The 25,370-nt window shown below is 42.5% G+C and overlaps 2 protein-coding genes across 5 annotated transcripts in view; one reads left to right on the top strand and one right to left on the bottom strand.

The window, feature by feature from the left end:
* Nucleotides 1-737, bottom strand: part of Slc31a1 (solute carrier family 31 member 1) — a 29,751-nt gene extending 29,014 nt beyond the window's left edge. The window contains exon 1 of the mRNA XM_021648832.2: nucleotides 581-737. The gene's annotated coding sequence lies outside the window, so the exon portion shown is untranslated. The remainder of the gene's footprint in view (nucleotides 1-580) is intronic.
* A 144-nt stretch (nucleotides 738-881) lies between these two features.
* Fkbp15 (FKBP prolyl isomerase family member 15) overlaps nucleotides 882-25,370 on the top strand; it is a 56,912-nt gene continuing 32,423 nt past the window's right edge. For 2 of the 4 annotated variants that reach the window (XM_060381156.1, XM_060381154.1), the window contains exons 1-9: nucleotides 885-1,050; nucleotides 8,263-8,378; nucleotides 13,159-13,243; nucleotides 13,732-13,801; nucleotides 18,813-18,887; nucleotides 19,203-19,301; nucleotides 21,048-21,197; nucleotides 22,506-22,574; nucleotides 23,430-23,576. In XM_060381156.1, the coding sequence (XP_060237139.1) occupies nucleotides 998-1,050; nucleotides 8,263-8,378; nucleotides 13,159-13,243; nucleotides 13,732-13,801; nucleotides 18,813-18,887; nucleotides 19,203-19,301; nucleotides 21,048-21,197; nucleotides 22,506-22,574; nucleotides 23,430-23,576 (864 nt within the window). In that variant the 5' untranslated portion in view covers nucleotides 885-997. Of the gene's footprint in view, nucleotides 1,051-8,262; nucleotides 8,379-13,158; nucleotides 13,244-13,731; nucleotides 13,802-18,812; nucleotides 18,888-19,202; nucleotides 19,302-21,047; nucleotides 21,198-22,505; nucleotides 22,575-23,429; nucleotides 23,577-25,370 lie in introns of all 4 variants that reach the window. The other 2 variants (XM_060381153.1, XM_060381155.1) reach the window with 2 other exon arrangements.

Genomic DNA, 25,370 nt, shown 5'->3' with positions numbered 1-25,370 from the left:
AGAAGTCAGCAACAACTGATGTTGACTTAGAACCCTGGTAGTAAAACTCAGCTCAGCAAGGTTGGGCTGAGGATTTTCACCTCGAAGTCCTCTCCATCATCCACCTCCCGAATATCCCAGCAATTCTGGACCGGGGACCTCTTCTAAGCAGTCTGCCACACAGTCTAGCCAAGGTTCTCCTTCACTCATCAGCTCTCTGAACTCCGATACAAAGGACCGGGTCTGCCCTTTACTCTGCGTGACCTCGGACTAGACACCCAAGTGACTCGTTCTCCTGTGATCTTGTCTGCAAATTCGTCGACTACGAAGAGACCCGGATCGGACTCGATGATCTTTGAGACTTAAAACCTGGCAACCCGCTTAAGGAGACACTGGACACACGGTCCTTTGCGTAGGTGGGGAAACTGAGGCACCCAGCACCCAGCCTAAGGTCATAACAGCAATGTCGCTGTAAGGGCCCTGCCACCACACGGGCTCTTTCTCCTTCCACCCTACAGGAGCTGCGGGGGGTCCCGGTTCGGACGGGAAGTGACAGCCGAGTACACTGGGATGGGAAAGGGAGGGGAGAGAAAGGCCTTACCTTCCCAGGTCGAGCTCCGCCGCCGGTGCCTTCCTCTCGGACCCGGATCCCCTCACCGGTCTGGACTTCGACCAAGCCCCCGCCACTACTGCCCGGCTCGACGTGTCCCACGATCGCCGCAGAGGCCGCCGATTCCCGCCCTGGCCCCGCCCCCCGAGCTGTCTGACCAATCCTTGCTCGGAGCCTAGGAACTCCACCCCCTCAGAGGGCAAGCGAGGCCGTGCGTCACTGGGAGCTCATCTTCTCATTTGCCTTTGCTCCACCTTCTCCAACTCCGGGTCTCCTCTAGGCCTCACCACCCTGAGAGACTTTGCCCAGCCGGAAAGCAGCTCGCTGCCACGGCACTTTACGACAGCGGCGGTGACAGGCCCTGGGAACATCTGACTTCCCCCCTTCAGCTGGGCGAAAGCCGACGTGATGTTCGGGGCCGGAGACGAGGATGACACCGACTTCCTCTCGCCGAGCGGCGGGTGAGTGACTGAGAAGTGGGGGCCGGAGCGCAGAGCCGAGAGACCGGCGGGCGGTTGCAGGGTCGGTCTCTTCTCAGGCCTCTCCCGACTTCCGGGTCCATACCCTGCCGCACTCCCTCTCAGACGTCGCCGTCGGGCGCAGCTCGCAGAGGGCTCCGATCGGCAGGTTTGGGTTCAGGAGCTGGTATCTACCTTGACAGCCTTCTGCTTTATGAATCAGTTTCTCCAGTGAAACGGAGAGCATTACTTGAGGAGACTGCCTGCCTCGGAGGTTTTATGGGCGTCAGCTCCTGTAATAGATCTGTGAGCTGTAAATTTAGGAGACTTTCTCTTCCCCGTGGACAAGCTGGTGACACTGAACCAGGAGCTAGTGGGTCGACCAGCTCTGGCATCAGTGATTTTCGGCCGGCACAGCCCCAGGCACAACAGACTGCTTTATCTTCTTATTCCCGGGAGTCTTTGCACATGGAACCTACTGAAATCTAAGTTCGGACAGAACTGCTCATTTTTGCTCATTTTTGTCCAGCGCTCAGAACAGTAACTCCTGGCGCGTACTGATTGCTCACGAAGTGCCTGCGAAATTTAGCTTTGTAAGCCCTAAGGCTTAAAGCCGATGGGAAAGACTGCATCTGTTTCCTCCTTCCCTCAAACATCGTCTATACTATTTTGGGATAGAAGTCTTTAAAGGCAGGAAAGATTCCCCCCCCCTTTTAATAATTAGCTCCATGTTTTCCATTGCATTGTCTTGGTGGCTCTCTTGACTTCCTTCAGACTTGTTAGCTGCAAAGCTCACATCTTTGCAGAAGCCCTACTTTGAACACCTGTTTTACAAGTTTTGTCATAACGGTGAACCTACTTAAAACACATTAACACGTCCATCATTCTGTCGGATGCTGAGGGGTAAAAATAATGATTAATCTTCTAGAATACTGGGAATTCAGTACAGGAGTGACCATAAAGTGACTGGCTCTCTTTTGACCTTAAATATTTGTGTGTGGGGGGTGTATGCATATTGTGAACATCTTTGTGGAGGACAGAGATTCAGTATCTTCTCTGTAATCTTCCACTTAATGTTTTTAGGCAGGTTTTCTCGCTGAACCTGAGCTTACCATTTTGACTAGACTGGTTGCCCAGTGAGCTCCTGTCCCTACACTTGGCTTTTTATGTGGTTGCGGGGGATCTGAACTCAGCACAGTATGCTCTTAACCTGCTGTTCAATCTCTCAAGCTCCTCTGACTTCCTTCTTAAATGGTTCAGATCCTTTGACAGACAGTGAGTGGCTTTATAGCACATATCCTTAACTCTTCTCACTTTTCACTCTTACCACCTTGCCCCACCACATCCTCACTTGAGGATGCCTGCATCCACATAGCTCCACTCCGAAATCATTTAGTTGCTACATTACTTTTGAGTTAATTTGGCACTGTTTCCTTTCTTTCCTATTTCACCTCAAACATCTACAGCCTCTGCTGCTGTTGGCTGGATTTTCAGCCAAAATCTTTGTGTGTGTGTGTCAGTACACAGGGCCTTTTGAATATCTTCAAGGGTTGTTTGTTTATTTGAAACAGTTTAACGGTGAAGCCCTGGCTGGCCAGGAATTCTTTATCTATAGAGCAAGCTGGCCTTGAGTTCACAGAGATCTACCTGTGTTCACCCTGAATGCTGGGAGTAAAGGCATGTGCCATCACAACCAGCTTTGAGGTATATTTTCATTTCATAATCTTCACTGTATGAGAGTATCTGAGGAAAGTCTATAAAGGAATTTAAAATTCCCAACTTTCATGCATCAAAGAATCTGCTGCTGACTAGGCAGACAATGATAGTCATGTGCTCTTCTCCTGATTCATGACCCAAGATCAGTTCTTCCTGCCTCAATCTGCGTTCTCAAAAAGGCTGAACTATGGATTTGAGCTATCTCAAGCATATGACTGTGAGTCCTTGTCATAAAAAACAGATATTGGTGATAAAAGACTCAATAAAGAAAGCTATATGGATAAATTTTTGTTCCCGGTAACAGCTAGGAAAACGTAAATTTTTGTCTGAGGTAGTAGTTAGGAAAACAGAATCAGACTAAGAATAAGAAAAGTGGGCTGGAGAGATGGCTCAGTGGTTAAGAGCACTGGAGCTTGAGTCCCGGCACCCACATGATGGCTCAGAACCATCCAACTCCAGTCCCTGGGAATCTTCTGTACTCCTTAGATACCAGGCACTCACGTGTTGAATAGACATACATGCAGACAAAACACCCACACACATAAAATAAAATGAAGAAAAACGACTAGAGAAAGTTTTGTGCGAGTCCTCTGATTTGGCTGTTCCTCCGATGGTTTTGCTAAGGAAGTAGAACATCTGACAGTGAGCACTGTAGCTGTGTTTCAGTTCCTCTTTTAAACTACAGTTTACTTTAAAAATGCTTCCCTAAGTTTTGACTTAACATTATGACTTTTTTGATCCTATTTAGGATATTGAAGGCTAACTGAAACAACAGTACTGATGTCAAGGATGTTGTTTAAGTGACCAATAATCTGATTTTCAAGTTCCTGGGCCTCTTTTTGTCTGTTTGCTTGCTTGTTTGTTTTTGAGACATGATCTTCCTGTATAGCTCTGGTTGCCCTGGTTCTTACAATGTATGCTAGAGTAGCCTCCAACTCAAGAGATCTGCCTGCTTCTGCCCTCTGAGTGCTGAGCCACCAGGCATGGCCAAGTTCTCTAAACTTAAAGTCAATGGTTATCCTAGAAGAAGTAAGCAAAAGGCATGCCTTCTCTTCGTTCTTAGCCCTTTCCCTCCATTATGCCTCTGAAATGAGGAAACAAATATCTGCTAAGCACATCACATTTGACTTCAGTTAGTATAGAGGGGAATAAGGCATAGTTCCTGCCCCTAAGAAACGTCAGTTATGCACTAGAACAAAATCAACCCAACAATATTAGATTTATGTACTTAGCCTTAGTTTGTGAGAGTGTGTGCACAGGTTGTCAGGTCCCCTGGAGCTGGGTTTACAGTGTTGTGAACCACCACCTGGGTCCCAGGAACTGAATCTAAGCCTTCTGTAGCAGCAACAAGTGCTCTTAACATCCGAACTATCAGAGCTGGAGAGATGGCTCAGAGGCTAAGAACACTGTTTGTTCCTCCAGACGTCTTGAGTTCATTTCCCAGCCACCGCATGGTGGCTCACAGCCATCAGTAATAAGATCTGGTGACTTCTTCTGGTGTGCAGGTATACATGCAGATAGAGCATTCATACATACACATACATACACATATACATGCACACACTCTAAAATCTTAAAAACAAAAACTGAGCCATCTCTCATAAGGCTTTGTTTTAAGATTGCACCTCACTATATTGCCCTGGAAGGTTGTGTGTGTTTGTGTGTGTGTGTGTGTGTGTGTTTTGAGACAGGGTTTCTCTGTTTTGCCGTGGCTGTCCTGGACTTGCTTTGTAGACCAGGCTGGCCTCAAACTGACAGCGATCTGCCTGCCTCTGCCCCCCAGAGCACTGGAATTACAGGCGTCGCCACCACGCCACCATGCCCAGCACCCTGGAAGTTCTTAAATTCCTGGGCTCGAGTACTCTACCAGTGAGCTTATGAGCTACAGCCCCACCTGACCTTTTTATTACCAATTATTTGTGTGTAAGCAATTATACCTTATCTAGATGTAAGCTTTGGGCCAGCAAAATAGCTCAGTGGATAAGGCCTTTCAAACCTAAGCTAAATCCCCATAAATCACAAAGTTGCCTTCTATCCAGCATGCACACATGGCACATACACTCCTACATACACAAACACATACACATCATACATACACCGTAGTGGTAAGCTTTTAAAATATATATAAGATTGGACAGTTTTTTACTATTGTTAAATACTATTGTTAAATGTATTGCTCAACTCTCCCAGAATTTTGCTCCTTTAAGGAACCCTAGCCAGGCATGGTAGCTTATGCCTTTAATCTCAACACTCAGGAGGCAGAAGAAAGTAAATTTCTGTGAGTTCCAAGTCCATCCTGGTCTACAGTGGGAGTTCTGGGTGGCCAGGGCTGCATAGTTAGACACTTTAAAAAGAAAGGAGAGGGAGTCTTTAGGTCACCTTGGTTAAAAGGAAAAATCTCAGTTTCTTCTCCTTTCTTTTAGCATTTGATGATGTTAAGTCAGCTACTCTTTCTCTTGTATTACGCTTGTAAACCTCATTTGAACCTCATTGTCTTTAAAGTAAGCATTTGTGGCTCCACTTATAGGACACTTAAAGGAAGCATACTAGATTCTTTAAGTAAATAGTAATGCCAAACCACATTGAATGTATTTTGTGAAATGCTAACTTATATTTATATGTACATATAAATTATATTTTTTAAAAAGCCAGAAGAATTGTGTTGTTGAGAAGCTTCAGAGTTTGTACACCCAAACTAAGAGGAACTTTGGAGAAGAGGAGTTCAAGGATAGACTGGATTCGAGAGTTAATTATTTTCTCAGTTGATTTGTGTTGCTATAACAGAATAGAACAGACTGGCTAAGTAATTAATGAAAAGAAATTTAGGACTTAGTTGGAGTACAATGCCGAATAACTGTTGCCCGTTTGGATAATTCATATTTTGTGATTATATGTTATTTAATATCTAACATCCTCATTTGACTATAAACTTCTGGAAAAAATCATTTTTGCTCACTGTGTCTCCCTAGGACTTAGTATAGTGCCTAACATCTATTAAGCCATTGGAAAAAACAATTTAACTTAGATTAGGGCAGTTTCTAGAGAGAGCAGGCCAGAAAGAATCCTTCAGGCTGAAAGAATGCATGTCTAAAGGTTGGAGTTTAAAAGGATCTTACATTGGCCTGGGAGTGTGGCTTAATGATCAAGTCTGTGCCCATCCTTCATGAGACTCTTGAGTTTAATCTCCAGCATTTGTCCCTCCTCCCCCAAGTTATTGCCTTATATAAGAAGAGATGGCCCACTGGTTAAGAGTTCTGGGTTCCAGAGAATCTGGGTTTGATTCCTAACCCACATGGCAGCTTAAGATCCTCTGTAACAAAAATCCCCGGGAATCTGATGCCCTCTTCTGGCCTCTGCAGGCACTGCATGCATGTGGCGGATAGACACAAGCAGTCAAAACATCCATACACAGAAAAAAAAATCTTATTGATGGCCTTGGTGGTACACACCTTTACTTCCAGCACTTTGGAGGCAGAGGCAGGCAGATCTCTCAGTTTGAGGCTAGCCTGGTCTAAATCGTGATTTCTGGGACAGCCAGTGCTATGTAGTGAGACCCTGTTTCAAAAACAAAACTCCAATAATAATCATTATTTTAAAAAGAAAGTGGAAGTTTCTTATAGTACCTGTAGCACACAGTTGGAAGTAAGAAATGGCCAAGTATGAAGCTGCAGAAGTAAGGCGAGATGAGAGATGAGATTTTTTTTCTTTTTAGTTCTCTTGTTAAGGGTATAGGTAGTTGTTAGCATTGCATTTCCTCATCAGGTCTTATAATTTCAGCCTCGAGAATTTTTAAAGAATATTGGGGTTTTTTTGTTTAATTTACATCATTGTTGTAGCCTCATCCCTCCTCCCCTTCCAGTCCCACTCTCCTTCCCTTTCCCTTTCCCCATCGACTCTTCTTCAGAAAAGGGGAGCTCCCTTTCCTGTCCACTCTAGTTTACTAAGTTGTATCAGGACTGAGTGTGTCCTCTTCCCCTGTGGCCTGGCAAGGCAGTTCTGCCAGATGGAAGTGATCAAAAAGCTGGCAAGTGAGTCAGTGTCCAATGTAGTCCCCCTTTCTTACTAGAGGACCCACATGAAATCTAGCTGCCCATCTGCTGCATCTGTGTAGAGTTCCTACATGGTCCTTGGTTGGTGCTTCAGTCTCAGCAAGCCCCTCTGGGCCTGGTTAGTTGGCTCTGTTGGTCTTCTTGTGGAGCTCCTGTCACCTCCAGGTCCTTTTCTCTTTCCTCCCACTTTTCCACAAGCCTTTCTATGCATCACCCAATGTTTAGCTTTGAGTCTCAGCATCTGTTTTGAGGCACTGTTGGGTAGAGCCTCTCAGAGGACAACTCTTGTTATGCTCCTGTCTGCAAGCTTAGCAGAGTATCGTTCATAGTGTCAGGGGTTGGCACTCTCCTATAGTGTGGGTCTTGGGTTGGGACCTTAGCTTTCATAGTGCCAGGCATTGGTTGGCATTCCCTCAATCTCTGCTCTATCTGCTCTTTGTCCCTTCACATCTCATAGACAGGGTAAAGTTTGGGTTGAAGTTTTTGTGGGTTGGTTGGTTCCCCTCCTCTGCTAGGGAGAGAAGAAATCTTGAAGTCTACTCTAAAATCATCTTGTACAGTTTGGATTTCAAATTTTTTTTTTTTACATTTATTTATTTATTGTATGTGTAGATGCATGGGCAAAGGCACACATGTGCCATAGCATGAGTATGGAGGTCAGGGTTAACTTATAGGAATTGTTTCTCTCCTTTCACCACATTATTACTACAGATTGAGCTCATGTTGTCAGGATTGGTGACAAGCACCTTTACCCACTAAGCCATCTTGGTGGCCCAAGTCCCAAGTCTGTATCTTACTAATGTTGAAAAGTGATCAAGAATAATCACGTAGATACAGTGTGAGTTTGTGTAAGAAAGAGGTAAGAAGAGTTGGGTCTGGTGGCTCAGGCCTATAATCCCAGCTACATAGGAAGGTTGATAGTTCAAGGCCAGCTTGGCCAATTTAGCAAGACTTCATTGTAAAGTGAAGTAACATAGAAGAAAGGGGTGGTTGTGATGGATATAGCTCAGTGGTAGAGCACTTGCCTAGCCTGCTCAAGGCCCTCTGGTTAGTCCCCAGTACTGCAGTAGAGCTGGCAGGGGCTCAGGGCGAGGTAGAGAAAAAAAGAACTATAGAAGACATAGTAGGGAAGTGAATTAGGAGATTGTTACAGTAGTCAAAACTAGACAGAGGTGACGGCAGCATAAACTGAGGAAGTGACAGTAAGTGTGGGGAGTGGTGAATGCATCTGAGAAATCTTTAGGATGTACAGTCAGATGGAGCTTGGGTCAACTGTTGCTATCAAATCACAAATATGGTTTTGATTCCCGAGAGCCCTGGTAGCTGTTTCTGTTACTGAATGGTAAGTTACAGCACCAGAGATATTTAAGATTACAGGCATCAGTGTTTAGAGTAATTGCAAATTCAGGACATGTCAAAATGAAAATTTGTTTTCCTTTTCCATTAACAGTGCCAAACTGGCTTCTCTTTTTGGACTGGATCAAGCAACTATGGGCCATGGAAATGAATTCTTCCAGTACACAGCCCCAAAGCAGCCTAAGAAAGGCCAGGGAATAGCAGCAACAGGTAAGTCAAGAGGCATCAGGATTGTGTCTTAATATAGATTAGTTGGAATGGCTGTCCTTGGAAAGTGACATGCTGTGACGATTAAGTCAATTTGATAGGATTTAGAATCAGTTATAAGAGCAGCTCTGGGCATATCTGTGAGGAGTTTCTATAATGGGTTAACTGGGTAAGAAAACCCACTTTAGTGTGGCTGCCACCATCCCATGGGCTGGGATCCAGCACTGAGTGAAAAGGAGAGTGATTAGAACAGCAGCATTCATTTCTCTCTGCTTCCTGACTGTGGGTGCAGAAATGACCAGCTGATAGCTATAATGTGTCTGCACTGTGTCCTAGGTGCTTCACGTGGATTCATTCTCACAACGATTTTGTAATGTAGGTGACATGACCAGAATTTGGAGGCTCTGAGCAGTTTAGGAACTCAACCGTACTGGCAGGATTGAAATTTGAAATCTGAACTGACTGACTGCACAGCGTTCTCTTTCCTCTGCACTTTGCTGTTTTGAGGCAAGAAGCTGAAGAGGATAAGGGGTTTGTGATATAAAAGCCCTGAGGAGAGCAGGCAGTGAGGACATTAAGCTAAATGCTTGAAGATCTAAGTGGAGGCCTGTTAATGCCAGGCATGATGCTGACTAGTCTGAGGATACTTGGCAGGATGTTGGCATCTCATGCATGGCGTGTAAGAGGAAGACACAAACACTCCTGTCCGTTCCCTTGGAGTCTTCATGGCATGCTTCTGCAGTCCTGGTGGAGGATCCTCCTTATGCACTAAGCAGTTTTGCAGCTGACACCATCTGAGTATCCTGTGATGCAGTTCAGTTCTGAAGTTGTCTGCCTGGGCATAATGTCAGATCCCTCACATAGAGGGTTACTTTGTAAGACTTTCCTCACCTAAGAAGGCAGTAGATAGTCAGGCTATCTGTATTTCTGCCTGACTAGGGGTCTCATGGTACCCTCTCCTGGGTTCAGTGAATTGACTGGAATTACTCATAATTCTGGTTAATTGTTTTTTTAATGAGTCAGTTGTCTCCTTTCACTATATGGGTCCCAGGATAAAATTCAGGCCATTAGGCTTGGCAGCAAGCAATTTTAATGACTGAGCTATCTCCCTTGCCCTCCTCCCTTTTTTTCATAATGTTGGGATTTTTTTTTTTTTTTTTTTTGAGGGTGGTATTTGAGGCAGGGTTTCTCTGTGTTGCCTTGGCTGGACTTGCTTTATAGACCAAGCTGGCCTCGAACTCAAAGATCCGTTTGCCTTTGCCTCCAGAGTGCTGGGATTATAGGCACATTCCACCATGCCCGGCAAAGGTAGGGAAATTTAATATTTTTCTGTTAAAAAGTATTTTTCAAGTGAAGGAAAAGCTGAAAGTCACACTGGAGTGAATAAACAGAGATTTTTACCTTTATAGATATAGCAGGGTATAGAAGAAAGCTTTTTCTTTTTCAAATGAAGAGATTAAAAAGGCACAACATAAGTTTACTAATGAATTTGTGAATATAAGTATAGATAATGAATTAGTGAATATAAGAATATATATAATGAATGTATAATGAATTAGTGAATATAAGAAAAAAAATCTAATCATCCCCTGAACAAGGAGACTAACTTAGTCTTTACTAACTTAGTAAAGAAATTTTCCTCAAAAACATTTTTTTTTTCAAGACTTCACATTATAAGATTTCCTCTTGAGTGCCAAGTCCAAGAATCAGAATAATGTTGGCTTCAGAGAAGGAAGAACCCTGAGCCAATGAGAAGAGCAGGATGATGGCCATGCTCTGCCTGTGTCCCTGGCAGATGCAGAAACAGCTTTCCCTCTTCAGGGCATGAGCTTGGTGATACTAGCCTGAGAGCGCTGCAGGTCGCTGTCCTCACCCCAAGGAGGATGCTAAAATGGCCGCCACAGAGACTAATGTCTAAGGCTGGCCTCCCCAGCCCACTCCTGTCGATTACTCCATCAGGAGAAAACACTTATTAGAGTGCTGCATACCAGAAAGTACAGATTAAACTGAACTGCATATTGCTTCTAAACACAGTAAGGAAAATATAGAACAAACCACTAAGAAACTAAGCAAATAACAGAGGGGTCACTTCATTTTTCACAACTCGTTCCCGTTCCTCCTAGGCTAGTATCCTGTTTCTGGGTGCCAACCCCTGGGGCACTGTTTAGTTTCTGCTTCTCTATAATCAGTAAATTCAGATAAAACAGCAGTGAGATGGTTAGCCCCTGCTTCCTGTTTCCTGTTACTTGGTGAAGATTTAAAGACAGTCCCCTTGTCAGTGATGTGGAATAGTCACAGCTGTACTCCTAAAGAGAGTATAAATTGCCGAGTCATTCCAAAGGACACTGGGGCAGGGGAGAGTCAAGAAAAAGTCTTTATACTGCTTCATCTCAGAATTCTGTTTTTAGTTTAGTCTAAGAAAGGAGTCAGAGGTCACACACAAAAAAAATGTGTTTGTGTGTTTTAAAGGCTGTTCACCATAGCATTATGTATAACAGAGAAAATTTTTGGAATCTGCTCAAAGAAATGAAGCACACTGAGAAATTAAGTAGGGGCTAGAGAGATATCTCAGAGATTAAGAGCCCTGGCTGTTCTTCCAAAGGTCCTGAGTTCAATTCCGAGCAACCACATGATGACTCATAATGATCTATAATGAGATCTGGTGTACCCTTCTGGCCTGCAGGCACACATGCAGGCTGAATGCTGTATAAATAATAAATAAATCTTAAAAAAAAAAAAAGAAATTAGGTAAATTCCTAGACTTAGTCATAGTATTTTGTCATAATAACGAAGCAGTTCAGGCAGTAGCCATGAGCCATCCACCCAGGTTTGTTTTGGAAAATATAGAGAAGACTTATAATATAGTCAATGAGAAATGGAAGAGGCCAAGGTGAATCTTCATTTTGATTTAAAATACTAAAAAGATACTGCAAAGCTTGTGTGTACAGAGAAAGGACTCAGAATAAATACTTGTTTACTAGTGTTTAATCTGAGTGATGAGGTTATAGGTGATTTTTATTTTCATTGTGCTTTCTTATGTTTATCTGACATTTTATCTGTTTATCTGTACTCTAAAATGTTTATCTGTACTCTAAAATTGAAGAGAGGTGTTCATACAGAGAAATAAAAGAGAAAAAGGCGTTTGAAAGTAACTTCACTAATTTTTAGTTAGTGTTCTCTCATTGGTTTTCTATCAAGATACTCATCTAGTGAGCTTAGCATCTAGTTTACCACTGGGTGTAATGGTGAACACCTGTGATCCCAGCACTAAGGAGGCTGAGGCAGGGGGATCATGATTTCCAGACCATGTTGGTCGACACAAAGAATACCCTGTCTCCAACAGACAGACAGAAAGACATACAAAAACCAAAACAACAGCAGAATGCAATTTACTATTAACATGCCTTTTTGAATCATTAGCATTACTATATAGCCATTGACAGATTTAGGTAATGGGTGTGATTTAAATGTTGATGCAAAAGTAGAGCCATCAACCTCAAAGGGGACAAGAGTTTATTCTGAAGCCAAAAATGAGCCATTGTGGCTCAGGAACACAGATTCAGGTCTCCCCAAATCTCACATTGAAACGTGGTAACAGTTTGGTGAAATTTTATGGGAACAGAACAAAGAAAGTCACAAATCAAGGCACTTCTCGCGTGCCTTGGTGGAGGCATGAGGTTAAAACAGACTGAGGAAATCTCTGCTGTATGCCGGTCTGATGACATTCTTAGCCTTTTGTTTGGTGGAAGCTAGTGGTCTTCTAAGTTAATACATTCCAAAAGGCTCTGCCTGTTAGTCACCAGGATGTTAGATTAGACACAGGAGTGAGTAAGAGGACCCTGTTAAGGGGCTGGAGAAAGCTCAGGATAGGTTGTAATTGGGCTGTGAACCTGCAAACATTCCTATGTCTGCCCAATCACTGGCCTTCTAATTGGCTGATTAGCCTTGTAGGGTTGAGTGTCAGGTAGGGTTCCTTCCAGGAACTTTCATCCGTATTATCATCCTAAATTCCCTGCGCTGGAAGAGGATCTAGCTTTATATACCTTAGCTTAGAGCACTGAAAAGAGAAGAGAAAGCTGTAGTATGGCCCTATTTTCTAGACTTCTTGTCCAGCCAGAAAGTTGGCCTGTGGTGGATAGTATTGGGGCTGGAGTGATTCAAGCCTTCCCAGCTGTTGTTGTGTAAAGCCCAGCCGCAGCCTATTTCTTCATCACCTGACAAAGTCACAGAGCTGTCTGTGGGTCCAGCGAGGAGAGCGACAGTGAAAGCATTGTTACGTAACTGTAAAGTGGGAAGTGGAATCCTGAGGCTAGATTTGAGGTGTATTCGTACAATTAAATAGTTAAGATTGTACAAAAAAAAATGTATCACTTATCAGTTACATTACAGTAATGCTTCCAAACTGTAAGACTTAAAAAATTGCCCAGAGGTTCAATAAACTTTAGTTAAGATTTTGTTTTAATATGTCATTTCAAAGATTTGAATTCATAATTGGGTCTGTTTTTCTTGTGCGTAAATTATCATTTTATTAGAATTATAAATGAGACTACAAATCCTATTTTGAAATATAATAACTAGAGATAGTAATAAACTTTATATAAGGTAATATTCCTTTTTTGGAGTAGGAGAATAGTTTGAAAAAGACACAAGTAGCCTCTTTAGTGTAGGGAAGAGAAATGTACCCAGAAAAGGAACATGTAACATTTTCAAATTAATAAAAAATGTATGAAATATTAAAAAAAAATCAAACAATGAATGACATCTTTGTTTTCTTCATCTTCAGGAAATCAGACAGCACCAAAACCAGTAACAGCCACCACAAGCAGTTCCTCAGTGCTGTTTGCAACTGCAGTGTATGCGTACCGATAGTAAGTAGTTGGGAGAGAAAGCTCCTGCGCGGGTGGAGGGCAGGCAAGTGCAGGCTGCAGTTCCTGTCCTTTCTCAGAAGCCTGTGTGCATTGCAGCCTATTTTCTCAGCGTATGCCTAGACAGAGCCTCAGAGAAACACAGCTTTATCATGTCTGTGCTGTTAGTGTTTAAGTCCTCCTCAGCAGCTTCCTAACTTCTAAAGGATGCTGTGGATAATGGATGATTCAAGAGTAAAGAAGTTGGGTCTGCGTGTGGTAGCCCTCACTTTTAATCCCAGCATTTGGGAGGGAGAGACTGCAGGATCTTTGAGTTCTTGACCAGCCAGAGTTATACCAATTACACCCTGTCTCAAAGAAAGAAAAGGAAATAAAAAAATGCTTGCCTCTGTCCTTTTCTAAAGGCGAAATGCCTAGCTGGTTGAGAACAGAGAACTGGCTCATCATGGTTTCGGGGGGTTCTGATATTTGTTGTTTTCTTGCTTCAATAGTGTAAATAGTCAATATGCAAAGCAGGGCAAATTTGGAGCTGCTGTCCTGGGGAACCACACAACCAGAGAGGTAAGAAGACCAATATTTATTCATATGCCACATCCTAAGTATTGTTAATACCAGGGGTCTGGTTTTTATTGACTTGGTCAGAGGATAACTCCGAGTGTGTACTGTTAGGATTGAGTAGATGGCCCTAGTTTGCTTACTGTTATGCACTAAAAAAAGTGCAGCTGCTTCGAATGTTTGCTTTAGACAGCTCCCTTGTGATGGTTCTAGTGTAAGAGCTGGAAAGCTTTAGAGTAACTGTCAAGGATGGGTAGTTAATGATCATTATTGGGTAGCTAATGATCATTCATCGTACTGTCAGTGCATTCCATCTTTAAGCCTGTGTTACGGACCAACATTTATTCTTTGCAAGTCTAAAAATGAGGGTGAGCAGTTGACCACTGTATATTAGTCAGGATGAAGTGTATTTTAGAGGCCCAGGGAACACAGGGTTCTTGCTGCTCTCAGCACAAAGCTAAGATTAGCTGCCCATGGTGACCGACACAAAGAACAACACTCTGAGACACTACAAAACAAGTATAGGAAATTTGAAACACAAATCAGTGGAACTTAAATATTAAGCCACAAGTATTAGCATAAGCTCTATGGTTATTAGTCTTTCATCTGTGATCCTACCCTAACCTCTTTCTTTTCCCACTCAGGTTGTTTTACACAGATCTCCAATATATGGTTTCAGCGGCAAATGCTTTAGTACATAATTCTAAGAGATGAGATCCTTAAAACAACTATCATGCCACTGTCACCCGAGAAAGTAAATAGTGCATCTTAGTCTCAGCCACTTTCAGGAGTGTCCAAAACTCTTTTTCTCCTCTATTGTTTTTCTTCTTATACTTCTATTTGAATCAACATCTAATGAGGTTAACCATTGCAGTTGGTTCCCATGTCCTGCAAATTTTTCATATTCCCTTTAGGAAGCAAATGATGCCTGGCTGCCTCTTGCTTTGTGTATTAGCAGCTTCTGAAGACTATTATCTGGACCTAGTCATTCACTGGAAATTACAATTTGGATCTTAGAATTCTAGTTTTGAGATATCACTATGCTTGACTGCCAGAAAAGGTGGTAGGTTGGAGAAGCAATTAGAAAAAAGCAGATAAGGGGCTGAAGAAATGGCTTAATGGTTACGAGTACTGGCTTCTCTTCCAGTGAACCTGGGCTTGGTTCCTAGTAGCCACATACTGGCTCACAACTCTGTAATTCCAATTTAGGGGATCTGATGCCCTCTTCTGGCCTCTGTAGACAGTGCATGCATCTAATACACAGCCATACACAGGCAGAACAGCTATGCACATGAAATGAAATAAATTTTGGGGGCTGGAGAAATGGCTCAGTGGTTAAGAACTCTGGCTTCCCTTTCAGAGGACCCAGATTCAATTCCCAGCATCTACATTGCTGCTCACAGCTATCTGTAACTTCTGTTGGAGGGAATCCAGTGCTCTCTTCTGGCCTCAATAGGTACCACACACAAGGCACAGACATGGTACACAGACATACATTTAGATAAAACACCCATTCACAGTGAATAAAAAATAGAAGCTGATAGCACACACCTTTAAGACCAGGATTTGAGAGTCAGAGGCAGGAAGGTCTCTGTGGGCTCAAGGCCAGTCAGGGTTGCAGAGTGAGATCCTGTCTTAAAAAGAAACAAGCAGCAACACCATGGTGGTGCCTACCTGTATTCCCAGCACTCTGGGATGCATAGGTAGGTGCATCGTTGTGAGTTCAAGGCCACCTGGTCTACAGAGTGAGTCTAGGACAGCCAAGGCAGAGAAACCCTGTCTTGAAAAACCAGAAAAAAATGGGCTGGAGAGGTGGCTCAGAGGTTAAGAGCACTGGCTGCTCTTCCAGAGGTCCTGAGTTCAAATCCCAGCAACCACATGGTGGCTCACAACCATCTATAATGAGATCTGGTGCCCTCTTCTGGTGTGCAGGCAGAATGCTGTATACATAATAAATAAATAAATCTTTAAAAAAAAAAAAAAAGAAAAACCAGAAAAAGAAAGAAAAGAAAGAAAGAGAGAAATTACAACAATTCTATTGTAAAGTTCTTTGGATTAAAATGAAACCAAACCAAACCAACCAACCAAACAACCCAAAAAACCCACCTCACTGGAGAGCTGAAGAAAGGATGAAGGGAAGATAAATGAAAATCTCAGGAAGAAAACCCCAGCAGTGGGTGGCCTCTGCTCTGAATTTTGAGCATAGTGTAGTCTAGGCAGCCGAGAGACTGCTCAAGAAAAGAGAAATTGACAAAACTGGAGAGTCTGGTGGCTCAATGTCAGTTTCCCTGGGGCATCTGGTGAATTCAGGGGTGGCATAGAAGTCCAGGTACTATGCCGGAGTCAGAACAATTTCTGCAGCTCTGTGTGCATTGGAGAGCCACTTGAGAGAGAGAGAGGACCTGTAACAAGTAGCAGCTATCTTCCCCTCCTGTATTTGCTAGATTTTAAAATGCAGATAGGTTTTCAGCCAAAAGCTTGGAAAGGTTCTGCCTGAGAATCAGGACAATTCAGAGATAGACTGGTTCTTAAAATTTTTAAGGTTTATTTATTTTACTTTAGGTGTGTGAATATTTTGTCTGTATTGCCTCTCTGTGTACTAAACGAGTGCATTGCCCCTGGAGGTGAGGAGGGCATTGGATCCCGGAACTGCAGTTAAGATGGTTGTGAGCCGCGTGTGGGGCAGGGTCAAGCCTGTGCCCTAATGCAAGAGAGGCACCCTGTGCAACCACTGAGCCAACTCTCTAGCCCTGGGGAACTGATTTTTACTAATGTCTTAAACCAGGTCAGTCTACAGTTGACCTGAGGGCTCAACCCTTCACTTTGAAAAATAAAACAATATCTCACGTAAAATCACATAGCAGCCTTCACAGCTTCCCATATGTCTGAGGACAAATTTTATCTTAAAATATTTATTTTGTTACTATTTTTAGTTATGTGTGAGTATTTGTGTCTGCCTGTGGTAATATGCTTATGAATGCAGGCACCTGAGGAGGCCAAAGGCATCTGTGCCCTAGAGTTAGAGTTACATTTGGTTTTGAGCCTCCTGTCATGGATTTGGGGAACTGGACTCAGGTGTTCTGGAAGAGCAGCAAGTGGCTCTTAACTCCTGACCATCATTATGTCTCTAGCCCAGAGGGTGAATTTTAATTCTTTGGATGTTTGTTTAGTCCTTGTGTAGTATACATGTGCACAGTCATTCCCATCTGTGATATAGAATAATGACATATATGATAAAATAATATTTTATGTAAAGTGGCAGAGGATTATACTTGTATATCCTTCCACATGCTTTAAATCGCCTCTGCGTTATTTGTAACGTCTAATAGAATTTAAATCTACACAGTTGCTGTATTATTTAAGGACTATAAGAAAAAAGTATGTGGTTTAAATCTATAGGACTGGAATCCATTCACAAGAAGGCTGACTGTAACATACATTTTTTTAAATATATAAAATTTTATAGTTTAACATTTTAAGTACACAGTCCAGTGGGTATTTTGTTTTATTTATTTTATATTTATTTATTATCCGTATATGAATGGTTTGCCTACATGTATGTCTGTGTACTGCTTGTGTGCCTGGTTCTAAAAGTGGCCAGAAGAGAGTGTTGGATTCCCTTGGGGCTGGAGTTACTGATGGTTATGAGCCTCTGGGTGGGTGCTGGCAATTGGACTCAGGCCCCTTGGAAAAACAGCCAGTGCTCTTACCATCTCTCCAGCCCGAATCCATTGGCCTTAATTATTAAGTACTCATCACCACTATTCCCATTTTTTTTCATATTCTCAAACAGAAACCATTCATTAAGTGGTAACCCTACATCTCTCCTATCCCTCTTCCCCCATAACCTCCAATCCGTTATCTCTGTGAATTTGCCTGTTCTTGATCCCTCGTGTAAGTAAAATCATATGTCTTTTTGTGATTAACTTACTTTATTAGCTCAGTTCCTTCAAAGTTCATTTATGTTTTTTTCTCATTCATGATCTTCCTAAGAACGTGCTCTAGCTCTGTACTATAATCTTGACCCTATGCATAATCCTATGTCGTGAAAAATAAATTAGCAGACAAGAAAAACTTGAGAGATCCATTTCCAGTAGAGAGTTACTATGGGAAACTTGGAAGGAAGTTTATTAGGTACGTGTCCATGTCCTTCACAAGACACAGAGAAAGTTCACAGATACACTATCCATAGTGGTTTCAAACTGTACACAATCTGAAAAGCCACGACGAGGAGAGTGGATAAAGATGTTGTGGTTTGTTCACACAGAATAATAATGACTGACAGTTGTACAGAGAACCAAGTACTGGTAAATGAAGCAACAAGGCTTAGTTTATGTTGTAAGTGAAAAAAGCAGAACAAAGTCAAGATCTGTAATCCATTTATAGTAATGTAACTGTAGTGAAATTGACCTGTGACTGTGTCAGAGTAGTGGTTCTGAGGGGTAGGAGGAGATTATTGATAGGAGGGGGCAGAGGGAGCTATCTAGGATGTAGAAAACACTGGTCTTGTCTCAGTCTGCCTAGTACCTACCTGAGCACATATACATGTGAAAATTTACTGGGCTGTACATGTATGATTTCCCCCCTCAAGTTGGAAAGATTTTTGTTTTTGTTGTTTTGGGTTGGTTGTTGTTTTTGTTAGTTTTTTGAGACAGTGTTTCATTTTATAGCTCATGCTGAACTCAAACTCATGGCAGTCCTGCCTCAGCCGCCCAAATATTGGGGTTACAGACATGTACCACCAAATCTGTCTTGTATTTTCTGTAAGGCATCCAGTTACCATCGTTTAGTCCCCCTCATATAAATGGAAATGCCAGCAAAGTAAAGCTATTGCTAATTGCAGTTAAAGAGTGAGGCCAGAATGAAAGTAGGTAAAATGGGCAGTTAAAAATTATAATTCACAGTCTAAGCAGTTTTGAGATTTACAGCTATATGAAGTATAGCCTCATGTCTTCCTGCTGATTCTGTGTTGCCTTTTAACATGTATTCTTTTTCTGCCTTTTGTGTTTGAGTACAGTATAGGATTCTTCTTTACCTCAGTCAGCAGCAGCCAGTGACTGTTGCTACAATTCATCTGAACTTTGAGCTAATGGTAAGAGTCCCTCACATTGGAATCACTAGCCCCTTTATGTTCTTGGGAGAGATGGGCCTGAACATTCCTGATAGAAAAAGATCCTCTCCTCAGGCCTGGCTATCATCAGTAAGCAGCCTTCCAGAAAGGTCTCCTGGCTCCTTCTGGGAGCGTGGCTAACTGGTCGGGGTGCAGTAGGGGAGAAGGGCTCCTCTTAGCTGCCTCTCTAGTCCCTGAATCAGTCCTCCTTCGTGAGCTGAGGAGGTCAGATTTACTCACGTGCCACTCTGCTTGAATTATCCAAACTTCTTTTTTTTTTTTTTTTTCTTTTCCCAGGTTCGGCCCAATAACTACAGCACCTTTTATGATGACCAGAGACAAAACTGGTCTATCATGTTTGAGTCAGAGAAGGCCGCTGTGGCGTTCAATAAACAGGTGACGTCTTCTTACTCTTTCCTGGGCAAAGCCACAGCACTTGTCTGGAGTCTTCTTTATTTAAGTTATGGCAAAACCGTAACTTCTCTGTGTTATTAATGACAAGGTAAAGAACTCACTAGACTTGCTGTGTTTCAGGAAAAGAAAAGAAGTTCTTACTGAAACTGCCTGAGGAAATGTGTAAAGGGAAAAATGGGGAATTATAAGCTTATTCGATTAAACACTCTTTTGCTGGGCTGGAGTGGTTAAAATGCTTGTTGCTGTTCAAGTGTCGGGACCAGAGTTCACATCCTCAGCACTCATGTAAGTGCTGGACGGATGTGGCAGAAATGGATTCCTAGGACCAACTGGCTGCTTAGACTAATGGAATTGGGAAGCTGTGGGTTCAGCCTGAGTCCCTGCATGTAGCCACATACATGCAGCCACACAATACCACACACACACATACAAAAATCACAGCTTTCTTGTAACACAATTTTTGTTTGTTTGCTTGTTTTTGAGCTAGGGTTTCTCTGTGTAGCCTTGGCTGTCCTGGACTCACTGTGTGGACCAGGCTGGCCTCACAGAGCTCTGCCTGCCTCTGCCTCCTGAGAGCTGGGGCCAAAGGCCTGCCAGCACCACCCAGCCGCTACATAGTTTTCTTAAAGATACATGAAACTTGTAAAAGTAGCATTTCAAAAGAGTGTCGAAATTTTATAAACTCATTGTAGAAAATGTAGAAACAAAATTTTGAAAACATCATTTAAGGGCTAGTTGGTAAAGCGCTTGCCATGTAAACATGAGGGCATGAGGGTTCAATCCTAGAACCATGTGGAAAGGTAAAGCCAAGAGTGGTGGTATGTGCTTGTAATCCCAGCATTGGTGAGGCACACAGCTGGGTCCCTACATTCCTCAGGCAGCTAGTGTAGCTTATTTGGCAAGCTCCAGACCAGTGAGAGACACTTTCTCAAAATGCAGGGTGGGCAGCTCTTGAGGACCAACGCTCAAGGTAGTCCTTTAGCCTCCACACATACATATATACATAAATGCACATGTATCTGAACATACATGTGCATCCACACAAACATACAACATACACACAAAATCTTAACTTTACTACCCAGAGTAACATATATTACATCACTTTAAAAAAAATGTGTGTAATAGGTGTAAGTATGGGTATTTCTTCAAGAGTTCTATATTTTATATATTTTTTCTTTCCACATCATGAAAAATTACTTAGAAGCTAGTAATGTGTATTTTGTCTGCTTTGGCTTGAATGTACCTTGTACCTTTCCCTCTAAAGATCACATTATTGAAATCTAATCTCTAAAGTAATGAAAGTAGGAAGTTGGGTCTTTGGAAGGTGATTATTAGACCATAAGGTCGGAGCCTCTGTTACTTACTGTTACTTCCTAAGTGCGTTGCTAAGCACTCTGTATTGGCCCTTTTAATTTTCACAGCCACCCTGTAAGATTTGCAAAGCTCTTTTTGCAAGTGGGAATGGGTAGGTATATGGAGATTAAGTTACTTGCCTCAGGTCAGTGTTAAGAACTGGCAATGCCCGGCTCTGTATCCAGACGTTCTGACTCCAGTGCTGTCTTGTTGGGCACCTTGATTCCTGGCCAGATTACTGACTTTGGAATTGCTTCTGACCTTGTAATCTGTTTGTCACTGGATGCAGGTATTTGAGAAAGAATGTTAGCAATGATTGGATGGCCATGAAGCTTAAACCAAGCTTATGGTGCTCTGATTTTGATCCTGCAGGTGTGTGTGGCCAAGTGCAATAGCATTTCTTCCTTGGAAACAGTGCTGTGTCAGGACCTGGTTGCAGCAGAGGGCCCTGCTGTGGACACTGGAGATTCTTTAGAAGTAGCCTATACAGGCTGGCTCCTTCAGAATCATATGCTGGGCCAGGTAAGACAGCGAACTCTGCAAGTTCTTTCTGTGTATGACATGCGGCCTTCCAGATGCAGGTGGAGAGGGAACTGTGGCGATTGGCCAGTGGAAACCTGTGGGGAGGCTCAGTTAGTCTCCATAACTGCATTTGGGGCACACTCACGAAGTGCTCCTGTACAAACGTGCGCAGTGCCCACACAGTCTCTGTCAGGTTTAGGTGGAAACAGTTCCCCCAGGATAATTCATGTATATGTCTTGTTTAAACTCACTGCCAGTTTAAAACTTGAATATATCTTTAAGAAATAGATTTTATTTAGATCTTCTCACCATCTTTCTTTCCTTTTTGAGAAAAGGGCTTACTATGTGGTCCTGGATGGCCTGGAACTTGCTGTTTAGACCAAGATGGCCTGGACATCACAGAGGTCTGTCTGCTTCTGCCTCTACCCCTGTCTCCAGAGGCCAGGATTAAAAGCACTTGCCATTTACAGCTACCATTTTCCTTTTTAACAGACACTGTAAATATGTTGGAATTTTTGAGTTTTTAATATTTTGAAAGTTTTTAATATTTTTAATATTCATAAAAACAATATGATATGACAGAAAGAGCTCTATGACTTTAAAAGTGTGAATGTGTGGGTCATGGTGGCACAGTTCTTTCAGGTCAACACTTGGGAGGCAGGTGTAGACAGATTTCTGTGAGTTTGAGGCCAGCCAGGGTTACATAGTGAAACCCTGTATCAAAAAAACAAGGGTTTGGAGCTGGGTGTGGAAGTGCATGTCTTTAATCCCAGCACTCAGGGAGGCAGAGACAGGCTGTGAGTCCAAGGCCATCCTGGTCTACAGAGTCCAGAACAGCCAAGTCTACACAGAGGAACCCTTGTCTTGAAAAACCAAAAGAAAAACAAAAAGAAAAACAAGGTGTAAGGGATTAAGTCCCAATTTTATCCCAATTTGACCTTGCCATTACGCTTTTATTCCCCCATTTGTGAATGGAAGTTAGTGATACTTGTTCAGCTTACTTGGAAGGACTGTCTCAGCACCAAATGAGTACATTTACTGAGAATATTTTATAGATGAAAAGTGCTTCAGTTAATGGTGCCAGAAGTGGGTTTTTCCCCAGTTTGCCAAATCATTGTTCTCAGGGGTATTTATTGTGATAACTTCCAACTATGTTGTAGTTCCACCTTTTAGCTTTTTCAGGAACTATGTGCCCATTATATATCTGCTGTTTTCTGTTCAGAAAGTACTGACCCCATTAGTTGATTATCATCCTGATGATTATTGTTTTTGAAATTGGCTGACTTTTTTCGCTTTACCAAATGGCAGGTTTTTGACTCTACCTCTAACAAAGATAAACCACTTCGCCTGAAATTAGGATCAGGAAAAGTTGTCAAGGTAAAATCCTGTTTTGGAATTTAGCTTAAACGCTATGTCATTTCTAACCTGTCCCTATCTTCTGGAGCCTGGAATTGCTTGGTTGAAAAGTTGGAAGGAAAACGGTGTTTTACACTGTCGACATTTAGGAGGTGTTTGCCTATGAGAAGCTGTGCTTAAGCTGAGTGCGCTTGTTTTCTCAGCCCCACCCTGTCTTTTCACCCTGTGGCTCTGAGGAAATATTTCACTGTGCCCGCAGCCCGATGGAGAGGTGGCACTGTTTCTTCTGGCAGCTACCATACTGCTTGGTCATCATGTGTTTGATTTGATGTAGCATGATAAGCACTGCTCTGGGATTTGGCTTGTGAACTGTGCTTGGTCAGTGAGCATTTGACATATGTACACTGTCATGGTATTGGGCGTGTTAGTGCATTACACCATGTCCATAGTATGGCTGTTTCCCCCAAATTCTTTGGAGCCCTTTTTTGTTAAAGAGTTAAGGCGCTCCTCAGAGTCTCATGTTCAGCCTCAGCTTAACACCTGTTGACTGTATGATCTTAGGCCAGCAGCTGAAGCTGTTTTCTCACTTAGGAGGTGAAGGCAATACTAACAGTCATGAGGCTAAACAGCAGGTGGATATTTAACCACCTGAGAGATGTGGTTAGTGATCGATAGCTTCCGTTCTCTTTTAATACTATATAATTCTTTTTTCCATCAGCTATGTGCCTTATCCAACTCCACATATGCCAGCGTGTAATCTTTTTTTCTGTTTGTTTACTGTGTGTGTGCGCGTGTGCTGTTTGTGAGTTTATGTGTTTGTGTGCATGTTCTTGTGCTTTTGGACTGATGAGCATTTCCCACTTGTGATTTCTGTAGGGCTTAGAGGATGGACTACTGGGCATGAAGAAAGGAGGAAAGCGGTTAATTATCATTCCTTCAGCCTGTGCTGCTGGCTCTGAGGGAGTAATAGGCTGGACCCAGCCAGCAGACTCCATCCTGGTGTTTGAGGTAGAAGTTAGGCGGGTAAGTGACTGAAGCTACAGATTGCTTTTAAAAAGTAGAAATAGAAGGGTAGGGAGAAAGTTGATAAAGTGCTTGCCTTCAGGTATGAGGTCTGAGTTCAGTCCCCAGAATCTACATAAACATGTTGACATGGTGGTGTATGTTTTTAATGACCACACATACTTGTATACATAGTCATACTTACATGTGTGTGTGTGTGTACATATATATATGTATATATGTACACACACATATATATACACATATAAACAAAAGACACATATGTTCATGCATTCATAGGAATTTCTGAAAGCTTCAGAAGAAACAATGAGTGGTTTTCCCTGAGAATGGCAGTGAGCTCAGTGGCTTGTCTTTTTTTAATGTATGGAAGTCTTGTCAGCCAGGTTTGGGGGTGCATATCTTTAATTCCAGTACTTTGGAGGCAGAATCAGTTAGATCCTAGTGAGCTTGTGGCCAAGCTGGTCTACTAATGAATTTTACGTCAGCTAGGGTCACACAGTGAGACCCTGTCTTTGAATATGTATAATTTCTATACTAAAATAGCAACAAATTTTGTTTAATTTATAGTATCACTTCTCCCAAATGACCTTGCTATTATTATGTTGAAATGGTATGGTACTGGTGACTAGAAACCTTAAAATACAACAGAAGAAAATGAATATTACAGCTGTTTCTATGTAGCAGTTACATAGAGCAGAGAGGGTATAGCAGAGAGGTAGTCCTCTTCATGGGAGACTTTTTTTCTCTGTTGGGCCACTCTAATCTTACAGTGACATGTCGCTGGTTGCCTTTTTTTTTTTTTTTTTTGAGATAGGTTTTCTCTGTATAGCCTTGCTTGTTCTGTGTTTGCTTTGTAGACCAGGCTGGCCCTTAACTCAGAGATCCACCTGCCTCTGCCTCCCTGAGTGCTAGGATTAAAGGTGTGTACCACCATGCACATAGCATTCTGCCTGCATGCCAAAAGAGGGCACCAGATCTCATTGTAGTTGGTTGTGAGCCACCATGTTGTAGCTGGAAACTGAACTCAGGACCTGTGGAAGAACGGCCAGCAGAGGCACTCTTACCCTCTGAGCCACCTCTCCAGCCCTCCCCCCTAAACATCTAGATTCTCTCAATTTTTCTTTGAGCTTGAGGAAATCATGGGTAATAATAGACAACAAACTTGTTCAAAGCTATAAATACTGACTTGTAATAAGCAAAAGTTTTCTAATTTAGCAATAATCAAGAAATTAGATCTGAGCAAAGTGGTGCAGGCCTTTAATTCCAGCATTTGAAAGGAAGGGACAAGTGGATCTTTGTGAGTTTGAGGCCAGCCTGATCTACATAGCGAGTTCTAGGACAGCCAAGGCTACACAGAGAAACCCTATGTTGAAAACAAACAAAAAAGAAAAGAAAAGAAAACAAAGCAAATGCCTTGTCATATCTAATATCTATGCTGATTAAACAAAAAGCCAAGAAGACCCTGGTGAAGACTGTGGTTTCTGTTTTTTGTTGTTTGTTCTCATTTCCTTTTGAAGGAGGGGCTGGAGAGATGGCTCAATAGTTAAGAGTACTTTCTGCTCTTTCAGAAGAGCAGGGTTCAGTTACCACCGTGCACATTAGGGAGCTCATAATTCCAGAGGAGCAATGCCCTCTACTGGCCTCAGCATGCAAGGCCTAGGCACACAGGATATGCATAATTTAACAATGGAAAATCAGTCTTTTAGAAAGGAATTGGAGCTTTTTAAATTGGAGTTGATAATGATAACCCCTAGCAATACACTGCTACAGCTTATGAACTAGCTCATACTTCCT

Source organism: Meriones unguiculatus, chromosome 3 (assembly GCF_030254825.1).
Source record: "Meriones unguiculatus strain TT.TT164.6M chromosome 3, Bangor_MerUng_6.1, whole genome shotgun sequence".
Lineage (NCBI taxonomy): Eukaryota > Metazoa > Chordata > Mammalia > Rodentia > Muridae > Meriones > Meriones unguiculatus.
This window is presented reverse-complemented; position numbering and strand designations above follow the sequence as displayed.